The 20,551-nt window shown below is 39.4% G+C and overlaps 1 protein-coding gene across 1 annotated transcript in view; it reads left to right on the top strand.

Moving 5' to 3' along the window:
- Nucleotides 1–20,551, top strand: part of ecpas (Ecm29 proteasome adaptor and scaffold) — a 42,321-nt gene that overhangs the window by 1,505 nt on the left and 20,265 nt on the right. Inside the window, exons 2-21 of the mRNA XM_034187542.1 lie at nt 3,650–3,780; nt 4,607–4,723; nt 4,918–5,036; nt 5,216–5,365; nt 6,523–6,700; nt 7,250–7,389; nt 7,837–7,915; nt 8,000–8,119; nt 8,646–8,731; nt 8,857–8,932; nt 9,015–9,064; nt 9,154–9,220; nt 9,356–9,478; nt 9,583–9,686; nt 9,840–9,963; nt 16,103–16,183; nt 16,297–16,513; nt 19,514–19,605; nt 19,784–19,918; nt 19,995–20,166. Of these exons, the coding sequence (XP_034043433.1) occupies nt 3,650–3,780; nt 4,607–4,723; nt 4,918–5,036; nt 5,216–5,365; nt 6,523–6,700; nt 7,250–7,389; nt 7,837–7,915; nt 8,000–8,119; nt 8,646–8,731; nt 8,857–8,932; nt 9,015–9,064; nt 9,154–9,220; nt 9,356–9,478; nt 9,583–9,686; nt 9,840–9,963; nt 16,103–16,183; nt 16,297–16,513; nt 19,514–19,605; nt 19,784–19,918; nt 19,995–20,166 (2,361 nt within the window). The remainder of the gene's footprint in view (nt 1–3,649; nt 3,781–4,606; nt 4,724–4,917; nt 5,037–5,215; nt 5,366–6,522; nt 6,701–7,249; nt 7,390–7,836; nt 7,916–7,999; nt 8,120–8,645; nt 8,732–8,856; nt 8,933–9,014; nt 9,065–9,153; nt 9,221–9,355; nt 9,479–9,582; nt 9,687–9,839; nt 9,964–16,102; nt 16,184–16,296; nt 16,514–19,513; nt 19,606–19,783; nt 19,919–19,994; nt 20,167–20,551) is intronic.

The raw sequence follows: 20,551 nt of genomic DNA, 5'->3' as shown, positions 1-20,551 counted from the left end.
TATATATGTATGTATATATGTGTATATATATGTATGTATATGTGTATATATATGTATGTATATATGTGTATATATATGTATGTATATATGTGTATATATATGTATGTATATATGTGTATATATGTATGTATATATGTGTATATATATGTATGTATATATGTGTATGTATATGTGTATGTATATATGTGTATGTATATGTGTATGTATATGTATATGTGTATGTGTATGTATATGTATATGTGTATGTATATGTGTATGTATATGTATGTATATGTATATGTGTATGTATATGTATGTATGTATATATATGTGTATGTATATGTATGTATGTATATATATGTATATATATATATGTGTATGTATGTATATGTATATATATATATGTGTGTATATACAAGGTCTGTCACCCTCGTGCACATGCGTGAGTTTTTCCACGCCTGTCGGTGACGTCATTCGCCTGTGAGCACTCCTTGTGGGAGGAGTCGTCCAGCCCCTCGTCGGAATTCCTTTGTCTGAGAAGTTGCTGAGAGACTGGCGCTTTGTTTGATCAAAATTTTTTCAAAACCTGTGAGGCACATCGAAGTGGACACGGTTCGAAAAATTCAGCTGGTTTTCGGTGAAAATTTTAACGGCTGATGATAGATTTTGAGGTGATACTGTCGCTTTAAGGACTTCCCACGGAGCGGGACGTCGCACAGCGCTCCCAGGCGCCATTGTCAGCCTGTTTCAAGCTGAAAACCTCCACATTTCAGGCTCTATTGATCCAGGACGTCGTGAGAGAACAGAGAAGTTTCAGAAGAAGTTGGTTTCAGCATTTTATCCGGATATTCCGGATTTTTTAATGAAAGACGTGCGGACGGATTGCAGCGTCGGCTTGCAGCCGCCGTGACACTCCGCCACAGGAAAAACACCTCCGTGTTGATAACCATTTGTAAAATCCAGGCGGCTTTTGTTGGCTTTCAGTGGAGTGAGTATCTGAGAAATTGTTTAACAGCTGGGCATGTTCCAACTTGTCCTTAAGGCTTCCAACAGAAGTGTTTTTCCAGTGGCGGCACGTCGCGGCGGCTCACAATCCGTTCGCACATCTTTCATTAAAAAAAATCTCCTTTAACAGCCCCAATTCCAATTAAGCTGGGACGTTGTGTAAAATATAAATAAAAACAGATTATAATTATTTGCAAATCCTCATCAACCTATATTCAATTGAATACACCACAAAGACAAGATATTTAATGTTCAGACTGATTAACTTTATTGATTTAGTGCAAATATTTGCTCATTTTGAAATGGATGCCTGCAACACATTTCAAAAAAGCTGGGACAGTGGTGTGTTTACCACTGTGTTACATCACCTTTCCTTCTAACAACACTCAATAAGCGTTTGGGAACTGAGGACACTAATTGTTGAAGCTTTGCAGCTTTGGAATTCTTTCCCATTCTTGCTTGATGTACGACTTCAGTTCAACAGCCGGGTCTCCGTTGTCGTATTTTGCGCTTCATAACGCGCCACACATTTTTAATAGGCGACAGGTCTGGACTGCAGGCAGGCCAGTCTAGTACCCCCACTCTTTTACTTGCTGAAATAAGCAGGGACGTCCCTGAAAAAGACGTTGCTTGGATGGCTGCATCCGTTGCTCCAAAACCTGGATGTACCTTTCAGCATTGATGGTGCCATCACAGATGTGTAAGTTGCCAATGCCATGGGCACTAACACACCCTCATACCATCACAGATGCTGGCTTTTGAACTTTGCGCTGGTAACAATCTGAATGGTCTTTTTCCTCTTTTGTCCGGAGGACACGACATCCATGATTTCCAAAAACAATTTGAAATGTGGACTCATCAGACCACAGCACACTTTTCCACTTTGCGTCTGTCCATTTCAAATGAGCTCAGGCCCAGAGAAGGCGGCTGCGTTTCTGGATGTTGTTGATGTATGGTTTTTGCTTTGGTAGAGTTTTAACTTGCACTTGTAGATGTAGTAATGAACTGTGTTAACTGACAAAGGTTTTCTGAAGTGTTCCTGAGCCCACGCAGTAAGATCCTTTACACAGTGATGTCGGTTTTTAATGCAGTGCCACCTGAGGGATTGAAGGCCACGGGCATTCGATGTTGGTTTTTGGTCTTGCCGCTTACGTGTAGAAAGTTCTTCAGATTCTCTGAATCTTCTGATTATTTTATGGACTGTAGATGGTGGAATCCCTAAATTCCTTGCAATTGAACGTTGAGAAACATTGTTCTTAAACTGTTGGACTATTTTTTTCCACACAGTTGTTCACAAAGTGGTGATCCTTGCCCCATCTTTGCTTGTGAACAGCTGAGACTTTTGGGGATGCTCCTTTCATACCCAATCATGACACTCACAATTAGTGTCCTCAGTTCCCAAACGCTTATTGAGTGTTGTTAGAAGGAAAGGTGATGTAACACAGTGGTAAACACACCACTGTTCCAGCTTTTTTGAAACGTGTTGCAGGCATTCATTTCAAAATGAGCAAATATTTGCGCAGAAACAATAAAGTTTATCAGTTTGAACATTAAATATCTTGTCTTTGTGGTGTATTCAGTTGAATATAGCTTGAAGAGGATTTGCAAATTATTGTATTCTGTTTTATTTACATTTTACGCAATGTCCAAACTTCATTGGAATTGGGGTTGTAAACTGGATAAATAGGTCTAAACCAGACCGTTAAGAGTTTTGTAAATGGGTTTTTGGGCAAATTGCCCGCAAACAACGTGAAAATGCACAGAAAAAGTGACGATGGGGTGGGAAAGTGGGCATATGTTGCGGTTTGTTCATGATCTGGAGCTCAAACGTGTTGAGGTGGTTTTGTAGGCCAGACAGTGGAGCTACTCTGGTTAGCTGTGTATGCTAACACATACCGAAACAATGTGTCTCACTCGCTTCATCTTTTATTCTCCACTGGGAACTGAAAAAGAAAACCTTTTCACAATTGCTTCGGTGATTGCAGCGGAAACAAAACAGTACACCATTTATCCGTGTGAAGTTATGCTGTGTATATATTACGTGGAGGTCCCCGTAAGTGGTCAAATCCCGCGATATCATGGGAGGGTTCAAATGAGACTGCAGTCTGGATAAACATGCAGGGCACAGGTGATCTGTACAGTAAATCTGTCTGGAGCAGAGACTTCCAACAAACTGAGTGACTGTTCAAGAAATAGGCTCATGAGGGAAGCCTCCACGACACGCATGACAGGAAAAAATAAACTTGAGCTGAGATTTGATCTGTTTTCTTGGATAAAAATCTGTCTCTGTGTTGTTCCAACATGAGGTTGTATAACTGGTGGTGCAACAGACAAAAGTTACACAATGTTGTTTCTATAGTCACAGCTACCAAAGCCTTTAACCTCTTCCAAGTGTTAAATTTGAACTCCATTGTGGTGGTGCATAAAAACAAACTTGTAACAATATTAACTGTCCATATACTTCTGGATCTGACTATAGTAATACCGCAGCTGAACGAGACCCTGCAGAGTTTTAGCCCTTTAGTCATTTTGGATTTTTTTTTCCCCCTCAATGTTTGTAATTCAAATATTGCAGTACCCAATTCTGTTCTAACTTAATTTATGGTAGGTTATAGCCAGAGATACAAATATACTTTCTGTAATTTTTCTTCCCCCCTCCTCACAGATCAACTGGAACGAGTGTTCCTTCGTTTGGGCCATGCCGAAACAGATGAGCAGCTACAGGACATTATCTCAAAATTCCTACCTCCCGTACTACTCAAACTATCCAGCGTTCAAGAGGGTGTACGAAAAAAGGTAATTAGGTCTTACAGACAAGCTCTTTGTTGTGACAAATTTTTTCATTCCATATAATAATTGCTGCACTACAGAGTGTAGTTTCAGATATTTTTTTATTCATTTCAGTTAAGGTGGTGTTGCTGTGTGATGTAGCAAGTGTTTACTTTTTTGACTGTGTGATGCATTTTTTGATTTTGCATATCAGGGTTTTTTGGGGGGGAGGAGGGGGGCATGATTTTTGAGTACATTGGTAATTCTAGTAATCCTGGTAATCCATTAAATTTGTGGAGGGAGTCTTTTAATAATCTGAGGTACAATTAGAGTATTTGGGGATGACTTCTGTTGCATATGTCACAGGGGTCTCAAACAAACTGTCAGACCCAAATTATACTTAAAGCAGGAGAATCTCTATTAAAAAACTTCAAGAATTGTGGGACTTTGGCTATGTTAAACATGTAACCTCAAATACTTGAAAATATTAAAGTTAGATCAATAATTTTGCACGATATGATTCCTTTAAAAATATTTTATTTGATCAAGAAAATTTACTTTGAACATTAAAAAATATTAATATGGGCATTTTGGCCGTATTACTTCTGATGCCATCTCCATGCACCAGCCAACCTTTGCTACGTGAGATGAATAAGAATAATCTGCACTCAGGGCATTCTAGTCTTTCATAAAGCTAGAGTTAGTTTTGTATAATGTTACCACAGACTCTCCACATCCTGAATGATAGGTGGTTGTGATAAACTTGAATGTTTCTGTCTTGTCAGAAAGCATTTATTTGTGCAACAAATTTCATGCTACAGTGCCTCCAAATTATTTTTCTCTCTTCTACTAGGTAATGGAGTTGCTAGTACACCTGAATAAGAGAATAAAGAGTCGACCAAAGATTCAACTGCCAGTAGAAACTTTGTTGGTGCAGTACCAAGATCCTGCAGCTGCCTCATTTGTTACTGTAAGATTTTCATTTTACATTTCAGATTTTTAGAGCTGGATTTGTAATATACATGCACCATGACAGAATATACAGTAATGCTGAGATGGTAATTACGGTCTCATTGCTTTTTTTTGCATATTAATAGTTTATCTGATTGGTTTAGTTGATGATCTTTGATTGAACACTATTCTGTAATTTATCTATCATTATAGAATTTTACTATCATCTACATCAAAATGGGTTACCCACGCCTGGAGGTAGAAAAACAATGTGAACTGGCCCCCACCCTGCTCACTGCCATGGAAAGCAAACCACAGCCACAGCAGGACAGGTGAGGGAACAAATAATGAATGCTTTATTATGCTCCGGTATAACTAAATAGCAGATATCAGAGCCACTGCCATTTTGCTTATTTGACAAATGTAAACTATTTTGTAATGATCTCTCTCGCTCTCTCTCTCTTTCTCGCTCGCTCGCTCTCTCTCTCTCTCTCTCTGCATCATATCTTAGCCTTATGCACCTGCTGATCCCCAGTCTTTATCATATGAAGTATCCTGCTGATACATCCAAAAATGCTTCTCCATTTAATTTAACCGAAAGGCCAAGTACAGTGCAGCTGCTACTGGAATTCATGTTGGATGTCTTATTGATGCCTTATGGGTGAGTTTCTGGTCTTTGTTTGGTATTCAATGACCAGTGTGTATTGTTATAGTGCATTTTTGCAAACTGAATTAAACTGATAAGGAAGCTAGCTTTCTGTGGTTATCAAGTACCAAACAAACTTTTGTAAATTCACAGCTGATGTAGCAATCAACCAGTCTGTGCTTGACAACCATTAATCCTCTGAGGTCCATGGATATTTTTTTGATTTTGCCGTACCTTCTGTAATTCATGTTTTAACATCCTTTGTTTTGCTGTAATGCTCATGTATTGCATATCAAAATGTTCAGAACAATCATTTCCAAATAAAGGACATATTTGTCTCAAATACCATTTACAGAAGTCATTTGGCTCTACAGCTGAAAATGTGAAATGTGTTTGCCAAAATTCTTCAAGTCTTTAGTGAATATGCAAGGTAGAAAAATGGTGTGAATTGACAATTTACATTCATGCATTTTTATTCATGTGGATGAACTTATTTGATATTGGGTTTACCAAAGGCTTTAGGTTACAAAAGTAGTCTAATATCTGAAATAGACTTAGTCACTAAAGTCAGATCCTTTCAGCAACATCCATTGAATAACCCTGCAGTGCATCCGGAAAGTATTCACAGCGCTTCACTGTTTCCACATTTTATGTTACAGCCTTATTCCAAAATGGATGAAATTCATTTCTTTCCTCAAAATTTTACACACAATACCCCATAATGACAATGTGAAAAAAGCTTTGTCGTCTCCCCCCCCCCATTTATTACAAATAAAAAACTAAGACGTCACATGTACATAAGTATTCACAATATTTGCCATGAAGCTCAGAGTTGAGCTCGGGTTCATCCTTTCTTTTCTACTGATCATCCTTGAGATGTTTCTTCAGCTTAATTGGAGTCCACCTGGAGTAAATTCAGTTGATTGGACATGATTTGGAAAAGCACACACCTGTCTACATATACACTATATTTGAGAAGGTGAGATGTTTGAGTCTGGCAGTTGTCTGAAAGCGATTAAGTGAGCAAGTTCTATTTACTGAGACATTGCAAAATGCTATCAGAGTTATTGTTTGCAAATCATGCTGTTTTTCACATTGTCGATTATTTAATAGTATAATTTTGTTGGAATTGTACAAAGCTGTTGATTTTGTTTTCACTTTGACTTCTCTAGGTTTGTGCTAAATGAATCCCTGACTCGTGCTGCTCCCTCCTCCTCCTCCCAGGGAAGCTCAGATGGAGCGACGTCTGCCTCAGGTCAGGGGCTTCCCCAGCCTCCCCCTGGGATGAGTGTCTATGCTGCCAAAAGAGTGATAGGGGAGACTCAGTGGAGTCCTGAGCAATTAGAACAGGTGAATAGCTCTTTGACAGAAGATCACAGTTGCATATGTGTGACTGTGCATTTTGTTTTGCTCAGTAAAATTGATGATGATGATGATGCATTCAGTTTTAAACTGTTTGCTTTTAGTTAATAGCTGTTCACCAAATTTTAAAGTGTTGATCTTAAACCTCTTGTTTAATAGTGTGCGTATTTGCTATAAAGGGCTTATATTGTTTAACATTTGCAGTCAGGTTCATTAGCAGTTGGATGGTGACCCAATTTTTTGTAATTTTCCCCTTGTGCACCACCAGAGAAGACTTGAAATGAGATAATCAAGAAGTGCCTATAATGTAGACGATCAGTTTTAATTCAAGAGTGATGATTTATATCCTTATATTTACTTTGTCCAGTTGTTTATGACCACCGAAAATGGTGGTGACTGTGTGGGATAGAAATTGGGCTACCAATAATATATTAGTGTGCTGAAAAGTTGGATAACATGCTCCATTTAAGCATGACAGCAATTCATTGTTTTTGTTGACTGTCAGATAATTAATTTGTGTGTGTTTTGTTACTACAGTGTAAGCTGGGAATTGTGAAGTTCATTGAGGCAAAGCAAGTTCCTGAAGTGGAGACAGTGGTGCACCTGGTGGTGGCGTCCAGCGACACACGACACAGTGTGGCCACGGCCGCTGATCTGGAGCTGAAGAGCAAGCAGAGGTAGGTGATAGAGGTTGGATCATCAACATCTCTGCCTGTTGTCTGTTTGACATATTCCCCAGTTGCTCATCTTCCTGTGGCTGCATCAGTTATCCAGTTTATGTCCGTCTGTTCTTTTGAATTCATTCCGTAATCACTGTGGACTTCTATGATCGCATCAGGTGATATTATCGTTCCTGGATCTGTTCTTTAGTGGGAATGTTACAAATTGACAAGTGACAGACCATTTACCTCAAATATGATTTGTTTTTAGGCATTACTGTTACTTTCAGGCCGTGAAAGCTTGAGATTGAAAAGACCTGTGATAATTATTTGATAAATCTTATTCTATAAATATGCCAAAACAAGCTCAAAACACCTGCTGGAAGAATTGTATTTTTACACACATTATTTATTTGTATCTATGTCTTGTTTTTGTTTTGTTTGTTTTTTTTTTCCCTTCCCCAGCATCATAGATTGGAACAATCCTCTAATTATTAATAAGCTGTACAAAGTGTATCTGGGGGATGTTCCTCTCAAAACAAAGGTACGTAAATGGAACTCTTGCTATTTTCAGTTCCATCTTGTGATTTAGCTTCCAGATTTTGCCCATACTGCCATTATGTTTTAGGGCACCACTGTGAAACAGGAGCTGAAACATGAGCCAGTAAGCACCAGAGTCAAACTGAAGATCCTTCCGCATCTTCTGCGCTCACGCCTTGCTGCAGAGTGTTTTCCTGCTAATATTCAGGTAGATTTGTAACACGTGCTTGTGGACCGAAAAGCAATACAAATCATGCAAACACCTGTACATCTTAAAGTGCCACACAACAGTAGATGTTTGAAAATGGAGCATACGATTCCAAAGCAGTTCATAAATACATCTGCAAATTTGACACATTAATTGCACTGGAGCGCTGCTGCAGATTCAAACCGTGATTAAAAAATGACAAGACTGGTCTCATTATGTGCACCAAAGATTTTAACATGCAGTTATAATGTTGAAATGAAACCTGGCTGGTGAATTCACATGCACACTTACTGATGGAGCTGGAGTCCATGTTCCCTGTCCTGGGCCTATCAGCTGGCAGGGGGTCATGATTAAAATGCTGAATTGCCATCTCCTGGTGCACTTCCAACAACTATAAAGTACTGTTTGAAGCTGTGCTAATGGTTCCCAAACATTTTCCAACCCAAAACAACAACAAAATAAAACCCATGTAACTTTCCTCAGTTCTACTTTGTGGTCATTCTTACTGGTTTCCTTTCCTCCTTAGGTTGTGTATGATGGCCTGTTTGGAGCCAACACCAACAACAAACTGCTGTCTCTCACTTTGCAGTTTGTCCATCACATCTGCATGGTGTAAGAGGAACATGTTTTTTTTTTTTTTTTTTTTTTTTTTTTTTTTAATGTAACTAATGCAGGATTTATTTCATTTTATTACCTTTTTTGGCATTTTGAAAACAATCTTTTTCCTGTGTTTACAGATGTCCTGACACAAACAAGCCACTGGGACTAATGCTGCTAAATGGTCTTACCAAACTCATCAGTGAATACAAGGAGGTAAAACTATAAATGGCAGCACATGTTTAATATTTAGTGTATGTAAGACTTCATACCCACTTGTCTGTCTGTGTCCTTATAGGATCCCAAGTTACTGTGTGTTGCATATTCTGCTGTTGGAAAGTTATCAAGGTATTACCATTTTATCATTTTTCCTTAATATTGAGAGGATCGTCTGGCATTAAAAATGTAATTGTTGCATCTCATGTCCCCTTTGCTAGCCGCATGCCACAGCTTTTCACGAAGGATGTTGCACTTGTGCAGCAATTTTTTGACTCTATGTGCAAGGTAGGTTAAAGTTTGAACAAAAGAAAAGCAATGTATTTAGAGCTCAGCTCCATATAAAATACATCACAGCCTCTATTATAAGAAAGGACGGTGGTTTCATTATTATTTTTCTGTTATTTGCACGGACTTCTTTAGGCAGAGCCCGATGTTCGTCTTGCCATTCAGGAAGCTTTGTCTATGATGGTTGGAGCATATGCCAATCTACAGGGGGCACTGTTGAACTTGATGGAGGCCCTAGTAGCTGCTTATATTGGAAAGGTAAAATGGAAATATGAGTTAGAAGAAATGAAGCATTGCTCAAATCAGTCTTTTTTTATGATGATGATGGGGTGTTTTTTTTTATGTATTTATTTATTTGACAGCCAGAGGTACAAGTCCGTCAGGTAGCCATGAAGTTTGCCAGCACAGTGTTTGCTTCTGATCATGTACCTTCAAGATACCTGCTACTACTGGCTGCTGGAGATTCGTAAGTCTCAGTATGTAGATAAATTCTGTGTTGTGGTGAATGAAACGTGATTTGAGAGCGACAAAAAATTTAGATCAGCATCAAACTAAAATGCAGGTGTGACGGGTAAAAAATAAAATAATCATGAAAACTCGCTGACCTTCAACCTTGTAGGAGGGAGGAGGTGTGTGTGGAAGCCCAGAGAGTGCTGAGGGGTTTTCCGGCCAAGAGGTCTGAGAAGGAGGGACAAAAGCCAATGCCTTCCTTTCCCGACATGGTGGACTATGTCCAGGAGAAGGTGATGTTCTGTTTTTTTTTGTTTGTTTTTTTTTTCTTGTGTGTGGTATCCATCTTCAAAAGCCCATATCATGATACCAGGAAGAGCTATAATCTCTACATATTTCTTCTTCATTGGTGTTCCCATAAGCGTGACCTAAATGGAATATGATACCATAGTTGTGGTCAGAAGTTTAGATATGCTCGTTGTGGCTTTGAACGTCGAAGCAGTATTGGGCTTTCAGTAATTTCTTTGAATTGTTCTTTTTTTGGAGCAGAAAACCTTTTTAGTAGTGGTTAGTGTGGCTTGGTGGTTAGCACTGTTGCCTCACAGCAAAAAGGTCCTGGGATCGCTTCCCACCTGGTCCTTTCTGTGTTGAGTTTGCATGTTCTCTTGTTCCCTCCCACTGTCAAAAAAACATGCTCATTTAGGGTCTGCTCCTTTGTCTGCCCTTGACCAAGGGAGCTTCTGAACACATAGACTTGCAGCCAGACTGTGGCTGCCCTCTGATCCTAGTGGTTGGATTGTGTGTTACTGTAATTAGGATAGATTAAAATACAGAGGATGAATTTTGTTGTATATATTCATGTACATACAATAACAGCAAAGGCATTTCATATCATAAACAAGAATTTGTAGCACAAATTTAAATTATGCTTCTGAAAATGAGATCTACAGGAAAGCAGGTATTTAGGAATGTTTGTTAATCATCTGTTCATGCGTCTTTCAGGGCAACTCGTAAAATGTTGGGTTGATTTCAGTGAAACGTCACACAATCGCAGCACACCATGCAAAGATGTGCATAAAGCAAAATAATTTTTTTCTAAAGCCTTCAACTTGCCTTGGACTCTTGTGTTCATTGTATTGTATGATATTGACATTGTAAGGACACTCCTAAACTGCTTTGTAGGTGTCAGTGAAGTGTCATGTAGCGGTATCTCACCATGTGAAGATGTCCATGTAGGAACATAAGTGTTTCAGTGGGAGATAATTGGACTTTTGTGTGTGTGTGTGTGTGTGTGTGTGTGTGTGTATTTTTCTCCATAAATTATATTGGTTTCTTAAATTTGTAGGTTGACCAGTTTAATTGGGATATTTCATCACAAAAGCTTTATGCTGCATTTACACATAGGCAGGACGTGTTATGAATGTCATATTTGCGTCATTCTTAACATGACATAACACTTCTGAATAGGTTTCTTAATAGTGCATGTTGGTGCGTGATATTCGTGATTTTCGTGGAGCATGTTTTTGGCTGTCAAAAAATCTTACACGAATGTCACGCACCACCCTCATTTTGCCTCATGTCGTGGAGGTCGTAACTGAGTGTATTGATCCGTCTTGATTAGTGGTGATACTTAATAGAGTGTGACGGGGTTCTTCTCTGATGTCCGCACAATTAAACCCTGCTGCACCACATTCTGTTTCATTGCTGCAGTATGCTGAAGAAGGACAGTGACGCCAAGTTGGCTAAAAGTCTCATTCCAATGCTAATCAGTGCACTCCTGCAGGTGTTCCACCTGCTGCACCTGATGCTTGGGAAAACACGAAAGACAAGAGCCGCGTGGAGCCACACGTCTGGCTCTTTCAGTCTCCTCCTCCTCAGCATGCAGTCACAAAGTTCTTCTGCTGTAGATTTTGAGGAGCAAACTGGAGCGATCGAAATTGTTCAAATCAATTTTATTTATATAGCACCAGATCACAACAAACAGCTGCCCCAAGGCGCTTTATATTGTAAGGCAAGGCCATACAATAATTACGGAAAAACCCCAACGGTCAAAATGACCCCCTGTGAGCAAGCACTTGGCGACAGTGGGAAGGAAAAACTCCCTTTTAACAGGAAGAAACCTCCAGCAGAACCAGGCTCAGGGAGGGGCAGTCTTCTGCTGGGACTGGTTGGGGCTGAGGGAGAGAACCAGGAAAAACATGCTGTGGAAGAGAGCAGAGATCAATCGCTAATGATTAAATGCAGAGTGGTGCATACAGAGCAAAAAGAGAAAGAAACACTCAGTGCATCATGGGAACCCCCCAGCAGTCTAAGTCTATAGCAGCATAACTAAGGGATGGTTCAGGGTCACCTGATCCAGCCCTAACTATAAGCTTTAGCAAAAAGGAAAGTTTTAAGCCTAATCTTAAAAGTAGAGAGGGTGTCTGTCTCCCTGATCTGAATTGAGAGCTGGTTCCAGAGGAGAGGAGCCTGAAAGCTGAAGGCTATGCCTCCCATTCTACTCTTACAAACCCTAGGAACTACAAGTAAGCCTGCAGTCTGAGAGCGAAGTGCTCTATTGGGGTGATATGGTACTATGAGGTCCCTAAGATAAGATGGGACCTGATTATTCAAAACCTTATAAGTAAGAAGAAGAATTTTAAATTCTATTCTAGAATTAACAGGAAGCCAATGAAGAGAGGCCAATATGGGTGAGATATGCTCTCTCCTTCTAGTCCCTGTTAGCACTCTAGCTGCAGCATTTTGAATTAACTGAAGGCTTTTCAGGGAACTTTTAGGACAACCTGATAATAATGAATTACAATAGTCCAGCCTAGAGGAAATAAATGCATGAATTAGTTTTTCAGCATCACTCTGAGACAAGACCTTTCTAATTTTAGAGATATTGTGCAAATCCAAAAAAGCAGTCCTACATATTTGTTTAATATGCGCATTGAATGACATATCCTGATCAAAAATGACTCCAAGATTTCTCACAGTATTACTAGAGGTCAGGGTAATGCCATCCAGAGTAAGGATCTGGTTAGACACCATGTTTCTAAGATTTGTGGGGCCAAGTACAATAACTTCAGTTTTATCTGAGTTTAAAAGCAGGAAATTAGAGGTCATCCATGTCTTTATGTCTGTAAGACAATCCTGCAGTTTAGCTAATTGGTGTGTGTCCTCTGGCTTCATGGATAGATAAAGCTGGGTATCATCTGCGTAACAATGAAAATTTAAGCAATGCTGTCTAATAATACTGCCTAAGGGAAACATGTATAAAGTGAATAAAATTGGTCCTAGCACAGAACCTTGTGGAACTCCATAATTAACCTTAGTCTGTGAAGAAGATTCCCCATTTACATGAACAAATTGTAATCTATTAGATAAATATGATTCAAACCACCGCAGCGCAGTGCCTTTAATACCTATGGCATGCTCTAATCTCTGTAATAAAATTTTATGGTCAACAGTATCAAAAGCAGCACTGAGGTCTAACAGAACAAGCACAGAGATGAGTCCACTGAGGCCATAAGATCATTTGGAACCTTCACTAATGCTGTTTCTGTACTATGATGAATTCTAAAACCTGACTGAAACTCTTCAAATAGACCATTCCTCTGCAGATGATCAGTTAGCTGTTTTACAACTACCCTTTCAAGAATTTTTGAGAGAAAAGGAAAGTTGGAGATTGGCCTATAATTAGCTAAGATAGCTGGGTCAAGTGATGGCTTTTTAAGTAATGGTTTAATTACTGCCACCTTAAAAGCCTATGGTACATAGCCAACTAATAAAGATAGATTGATCATATTTAAGATCGAAGCATTAATTAATGGTAGGGCTTCCTTGAGCAGCCTGGTAGGAATGGGGTCTAATAGACATGTTGATGGTTTGGAGGAAGTGACTAATGAAAATAACTCAGACAGAACAATCGGAGAGAAAGAGTCTAACCAAATACCGGCATCACTGAAAGCAGCCAAAGATAACGATATGTCTTTGGGATCGTTATGAGTAATTTTTTTCTCTAATAGTTAGAATTTTATTAGCAAAGAAAGTCATGAAGTCATTACTAGTTAAAGTTAAAGGAATACTTGGCTCAATAGAGCTCTGACTCTTTGTCAGCCTGGCTACAGTGCTGAAAAGAAACCTGGGGTTGTTCTTATTCTCTTCAATTAGTGATGAGTAGTAAGATGTCCTAGCTTTACGGAGGTTTTTTTATAGAGCAACAGACTGTTTTTCCAGGCTAAGTGAAGATCTTCTAAATTAGTGAGACGCCATTTCCTCTCCAACTTACGGGTTATCTGCTTTAAGCTGCGAGTTTGTGAGTTATACCACGGAGTCAGGCACTTCTGATTTAAGGCACTCTTTTTCAGAGGAGCTACAGCATCCAAAGTTGTCTTCAATGAGGATGTGAAACTATTGACGAGATACTCTATCTCACTCACAGAGTTTAGGTAGCTACTCTGCCCTGTGTTGGTATATGGCATTAGAGAACATAAAGAAGGAATCATATCCATAAACCTAGTTACAGCGCTTTCTGAAAGACTTCTAGTGTAATGAAACTTATTCCCCACTGCTGGGTAGTCCATCAAAGTAAATGTAAATGTTATTAAGAAATGATCAGACAGAAGGGAGTTTTAATTTCCATACCATAAGTCAGAACAAGATCTAAGATATGATTAAAGTGGTGGGTGGACTCATTTACATTTTGAGCAAAGCCAATTGAGTCTAATAATAGATGAAATGCAGTGTTGAGGCTGTCATTCTCAGCATCTGTGTGGATGTTAAAATCGCCCACTATAATTATCTTATCTGAGCTAAGCACTAAGTCAGACAAAAGGTCTGAAAATTCACAGAGAAACTCACAGTAACGACCAGATGGACGATAGATAATAACAAATAAAACTGGTTTTTGGGACTTCCAATTTGGATGGACAAGACTAAGAGTCAAGCTTTCAAATGAATTAAAGCTCTGTCTGGGTTTTGGATTAATTAATAAGCTGGAATGGAAGATTGCTGCTAATCCTCCGCCTCGGCCCGTGCTACGAGCGTTCTGGCAGTTAGTGTGACTCGGGGGTGTTGACTCATTTAAACTAACAGCAGTCCGTCAGCAGCTGATGGATGAATATAGGTGTATGCATGGAGACAATTTGCCTCATTCACAACGTGACAGAATGTAACGATGCGCTGTTACGTGCAGTAGCACGGAACATTATTCTTGACCGTGTGTAATTGTTCCTGATAATTCTCCTGCAACACGTGCCATTAATCGTAACACGTGGTAACAGGTTGCAGCAGTTCCTGAGGACACTTGATGCCTCTACCTCAAATCATCACATTCGTGATCAGCAGCCAAGAAAGTATACTTTGTGGCATTCGTGACTTGTCGTCCTTATGTGTAAACGCGGCATTACACCACTAATGTATAATAACTAGGGGTGTCACAATACTGTTACATATATTTGTATTAAACCATACTGTACGCATGCGACAGTTCGATGCGCAGAATGCACGCAGAATGCATGGTATTAGTCTGCACAGAATGATTATAGACACATGCATATTTATTTCCATCACTCACCGACATTTCCACGCATTTCCACAGACTGTGTCCCCTCCAGTTTCATGATCTGTGCAGGAAGGCGGGGTCTTTCTCCCACTTCAGTGCAGGAGGCGTGGCCACACCTTCCAGTCTGCTGCGTTTAAACGGCCAGTTGAAGCAAGTGAACAGATTATTTAACCCAGAAACTTGAGAAGCATCAATGGAATTGCTTATTTTCCCTTTTTCTTCAGAAACATTAATCTAAAAGCGAAAACGTACTGATACGTGTTTGTGTTGAGTCACTGTCCCTGTTCCCGGTCAGTCCGCTTTTGAGTTTAGACAGGAAACGGCGCCAACGTATGACAAAGTTAATGTTTGTATGAATTAGTGGAAAATTTCACAGATGAGAAGTTAACCGAATAGTCACACTGTGTACAGTGATTTCAAATCTGTACAGAGTGATGTTTTATGAGATAGTCATTTGCGCAAAAGTAAAGCATAAAATTTATGAAATTTTAAAGGCAGTGTAGCTTCACATAAAAACAAACAAAAAACAATACACAGCGCGATGTGCAGTAAATTCATCCCAACACAAATGGTAAGAGTTGAAATCCAGTTTCTAAACATTGAATGAAACAAGGAAGTTTACATTTACACTTTGTGTCAGTGTTGATGGCAGATGGCAGCTCTCATGCTGATTAAAGTAAAAACTGAACTTGCACCAAACCATGATGTCTGACCACAAATATGAACAGGATTAAATTTTTTTTCACATGGGCAAAAAATTCACTATTCGCACAGCCCTCCTCTGTTGGTTTGTGGCATTTATATTGGCGTTGACCATTGTTATTCTGTTGCCAGTAGTTCATACTCTCTGAGTGTCTTTCTACTTATGGTTTTGTCACCATTAGGCCAATCAGAGAATCAAGACTCCAGCAAAGTACATTGTTGGAACCTCTGCAATTCCATTTAATCCGTCAGCATTTTCAGAGGTAAATATTAGGCTGTGAATTTTCTGCTACACTTCCTCATCTCTTCATGGAATGACTTTTCAGAATTCAGCCAGTATGTTTCCTTTAGTCTCTGTATTCGTCTTTTCTCACAGATTGTGCTCTACCTGAGGATGTGCTTGGCGTACAGCGCTGGGGCCACATCCATGTCAACACGCCTGGCAGACATGCAGGATGACGCGCCAGCTATTGGCCGCTACGTTCACACAATGCTGACCTCTGACCCTCAGCCCTCACTGTCAAAAGGATGTGAAGCAAACCCTGTTCATGTCTACATGGATTTGCTGCAACAGCTGTTGTCTGCTGTAGGAGGTGAGAAGATAAAGCTGTTCTGTGTTCTAGGTAACCGTACGCCTGAGCATAAAGACAGTCGGTCCAACTGATTGACCTAAAGTGTTTTCCACATTGACTTAAAACTCAGTTTCCTTGACTGTTGCTCATTTTATTTTATTTTTTCACTGCAATTTTCCATGTCTTAGGAGTCTCCATAGGGAGCACACTATTGTTATTCCTTATTTTGCAGAGATTTATGGCCAGCTGTACTTCCACCTGGTTGCGTTGTAACTTGTGCAGTGTTCTTAAAGCATTAAAAATACATCCAGTCCATGTAAACGGGCTTGGACAAACTAAGTAATAAATAATGAATGCATACCCAGCAAAACTAGCGCATTCCGTTGTGTTTACATTTCCCGAAGTGGCACATGGCAACCACACAGTATATTACTGTGCTGTCTGAGGTGTCACAGGCTCCAAAGCTTCAATACTTCCAGGTTTTACATGACTGATAAGTAAACATCCAATAGGCACCATCACATTTATGTTTCTTGATTCTTTCGTTCATCCATTCACAGTCAATAAGCAGGTAAGTATAGACATCGCAAACACAAAGCAAGGCTTGCTGTTTAAAAGACCTTTATCCACATTGCAGCAGTCCTGCTGAGATGGCTAACAGAACTGTCTGCTGTAGTCACCCGCTGCCAGTTCCTCTCCAAGGCTTCCTGCTCACACTCTTCCAAAATCAGATAAACTTGCACAGCTTCCTCATAGACCCGCAAAAATAAAAAATAGTTGCCAGGTGCTGTGAAGTAAACTATTCACTATGTGACTGAAAGTTTGACTATCTGACAAAAAACACTATATGCTGATGATGCGATGCATTCTAGGTCGATTTTTGCCTATACACGATAGCGAGAATTTGTGGCCAACCGTCATTAAGTTAACACATTTCATATAAATCTACAAAAGGACCTTGGAGGAGTCTGGGAAAAAACAGACAGGCAAACCAAAGTTTTCACCTTTAACCCCAATGACCTTGACTGTTGCCCAAGGAATTCTGAGTTCAACCTAAATGCACACAACAAGTTTTGTGAAACTTGGCTCAAGCACGTCTGAGGGGTAGTGGAACAAACAAACGTGTTTCTGGAATTTACCTTTCACTACTGCAAGGGTTATACAACCCCTGGCAATAATTATGGAATCACCGGCCTCAGAGGATGTTCATTCAGTTGTTTAATTTTGTAGAAAAAAAGCAGATCACAGATATGGCACAAAGCTAAAGTCATTTCAGTTGGCAACTTTCTGGCTTTAAGAAACACTATAAGAAATCGGGGAAAATAATTGTGGCAGTCAGTAACGGTTACTTTTTTAGACCAAGCAGAGGGAAAAAAATATGGACTCACTCAATTCTGAGGAATAAATTATGGAATCACCCTGTAAATTTTCATCCTCAAAACTAACACCTGCATCAAATCAGATCTGCTCGTTAGTCTGCATCTAAAAAGGAGTGATCACACCTTGGAGAGCTGTTGCACCAAGTGGACTGACATGAATCATGGCTCCAACATGAGAGATGTCAATTGAAACAAAGGAGAGGATTATCAAACTCTTAAAAGAGGGTAAATCATCACGCAATGTTGCAAAAAATGTTGGTTGTTCACAGTCAGCTGTGTCTAAACTCTGGACCAAATACAAACAACATGGAAAGGTTGTTAAAGGCAAACATACTGGTAGACCAAGGAAGACATCAAAGCGTCAAGACAGAAAACTTAAAGCAATATGTCTCAAAAATCGAAAATGCACAACAAAACAAATGAGGAACGAATGGGAGGAAACTGGAGTCAACGTCTGTGACCGAACTGTAAGAAACCGCCTAAAGGAAATGGGATTTACATACAGAAAAGCTAAACGAAAGCCATCATTAACACCTAAACAGAAAAAAACAAGGTTACAATGGGCTAAGGAAAAGCAATCGTGGACTGTGGATGACTGGATGAAAGTCATATTCAGTGATGAATCTCGAATCTGCATTGGGCAAGGTGATGATGCTGGAACTTTTGTTTGGTGCCGTTCCAATGAGATTTATAAAGATGACTGCCTGAAGAGAACGTAAATTTCCACAGTCATTGATGATATGGGGCTGCATGTCAGGTAAAGGCACTGGGGAGATGGCTGTCATTACATCATCAATAAATGCACAAGTTTACGTTGATATTTTGGACACTTTTCTTATCCCATCAATTGAAAGGATGTTTGGGGATGATGAAATCATTTTTCAAGATGATAATGCATCTTGCCATAGAGCAAAAACTGTGAAAACATTCCTTGCAAAAAGACACATAGGGTCAATGTCATGGCCTGCAAATAGTCCGGATCTTAATCCAATTGAAAATCTTTGGTGGAAGTTGAAGAAAATGGTCCATGACAAGGCTCCAACCTGCAAAGCTCATCTGGCAACAGCAATCAGAGAAAGTTGGAGCCAGATTGATGAAGAGTACTGTTTGTCACTCATTACGTCCATGCCTAAGAGACTGCAAGCTGTTATAAAAGCCAGAGGTGGTGCAACAAAATACTAGTGATGTGTTGGAGCGTTCTTTTGTTTTTCATAATTCCATATTTTTTTCCCTCTGCTTGGTCTAAAAAAAGTAACCGTTACTGACTGCCACAATTTTTTTTTCCTGATTTCTTATAGTGTTTCTTAAAGCCAGAAAGTTGCCATTTGAAATGACTTTAGTTTTGTGTCATGTCTGTGATCTGCTTTTTTTCTACAAAATTAAACAACTGAATGAACATTCTCAGAGGCCAGTGATTACATAATTTTTGCAAGGGGTTGTAACTGTTAGAACATGAGATTTTTACTTTTCTAATATTTTTGCAGTCACAAGTGTGTGTGTGTGTGTGTGTGTGTGTGTTGCGTGTGTGTGTGTGTTGCGTGTTGCCTTTACTATATACAATGGTAATGGTGCATTCTTCAGTGTACACTCTGTATGTTGTGTTTTTACTGAGCTTTGATTGCAATCAGTTTCCTCCAAACAGGAATCCCAGTCATGTACTGTCTCTTGGAAGTGGTGTCAGTCTGCCCAGAAAAGCTGGCTCCTAGATTTGCGAATCGTATTGACTGGATTAAAGTGAGTACACTCTTTATTTTTGCAACTGGAGTTAAAGAAATTTTGACATTCACTGTGTTCATTTATCAGTTGAACAACTATTACAAATTTAATCAGATGCTTTCTGGCACTGAAGTTGAGAACATGAAGCACATTGCAGTTGAGTGGATTCAGTTGTAAGAACAAATTTCTTCTCCAGAGTCTGATGAACACAAACAAGGAAGACATGCGGGAGCTGGCAGCCCAGCTGTATGCCGTGGTGGTTTCAACGATGACCGGCAATGAGCTGCAGACAGCAGTCAACAATCTCATCAAAACTACCAAAGACAACCATGTAGGGAACGCTGCTTGTGTCAAGGAATTAATAGGTAGTCTATTAAATTATCTAAATTATTGTTTTCTTAATTCAGAGTCCTGAGACGCAACATGGTGCCATCTTGGCACTCGGCTATATGGTGGGAAGATACATGAGCAAGAAGAAAGCTGTTGTCTCCAGTGATCACACCCGCAACTTAGCGCAACAAATGAGCATTACGTCCCAGGAGGATCATGAACTTCTTGGCATGGCCACCAAGACAATCGGTATTTATTCTTTTTTTTTTTTTTTTTTTTTTTTTTAGTCATTTCTGGTGGCTTTGTGTTTTTTGATGACAATGAGCTGTTATGGTACAATAACCATGAAATCCATAAAGATGATGTACAGTGCATGTGGAAAGTATTCACAGCACTTCACTTTCTCCCCATTTTATGTTACAGCATTATTCCAAAATGGAGTGAATTCATTTTTTTCCCCTAAAACGTCTGCTCACAACACCTCATAATGACAACTTGAAAAAAGTTGTTTTTTGAAAATTTATTAAAAATAAAAACCTAAGAAATCACATGTATATATGTTTTCACACCTACTTTGTTGATGCACCTTTGGCAGCAATTATAGCCTCAATTCTTATTGACTATGATGCTACAA

This window comes from Thalassophryne amazonica, chromosome 15 (assembly GCF_902500255.1).
Source record: "Thalassophryne amazonica chromosome 15, fThaAma1.1, whole genome shotgun sequence".
NCBI classification, from domain to species: Eukaryota; Metazoa; Chordata; class Actinopteri; order Batrachoidiformes; family Batrachoididae; genus Thalassophryne; species Thalassophryne amazonica.
The sequence above is the reverse complement of the archived record's forward strand: the minus strand, read 5'-3'. Positions and strand labels throughout refer to the sequence as shown.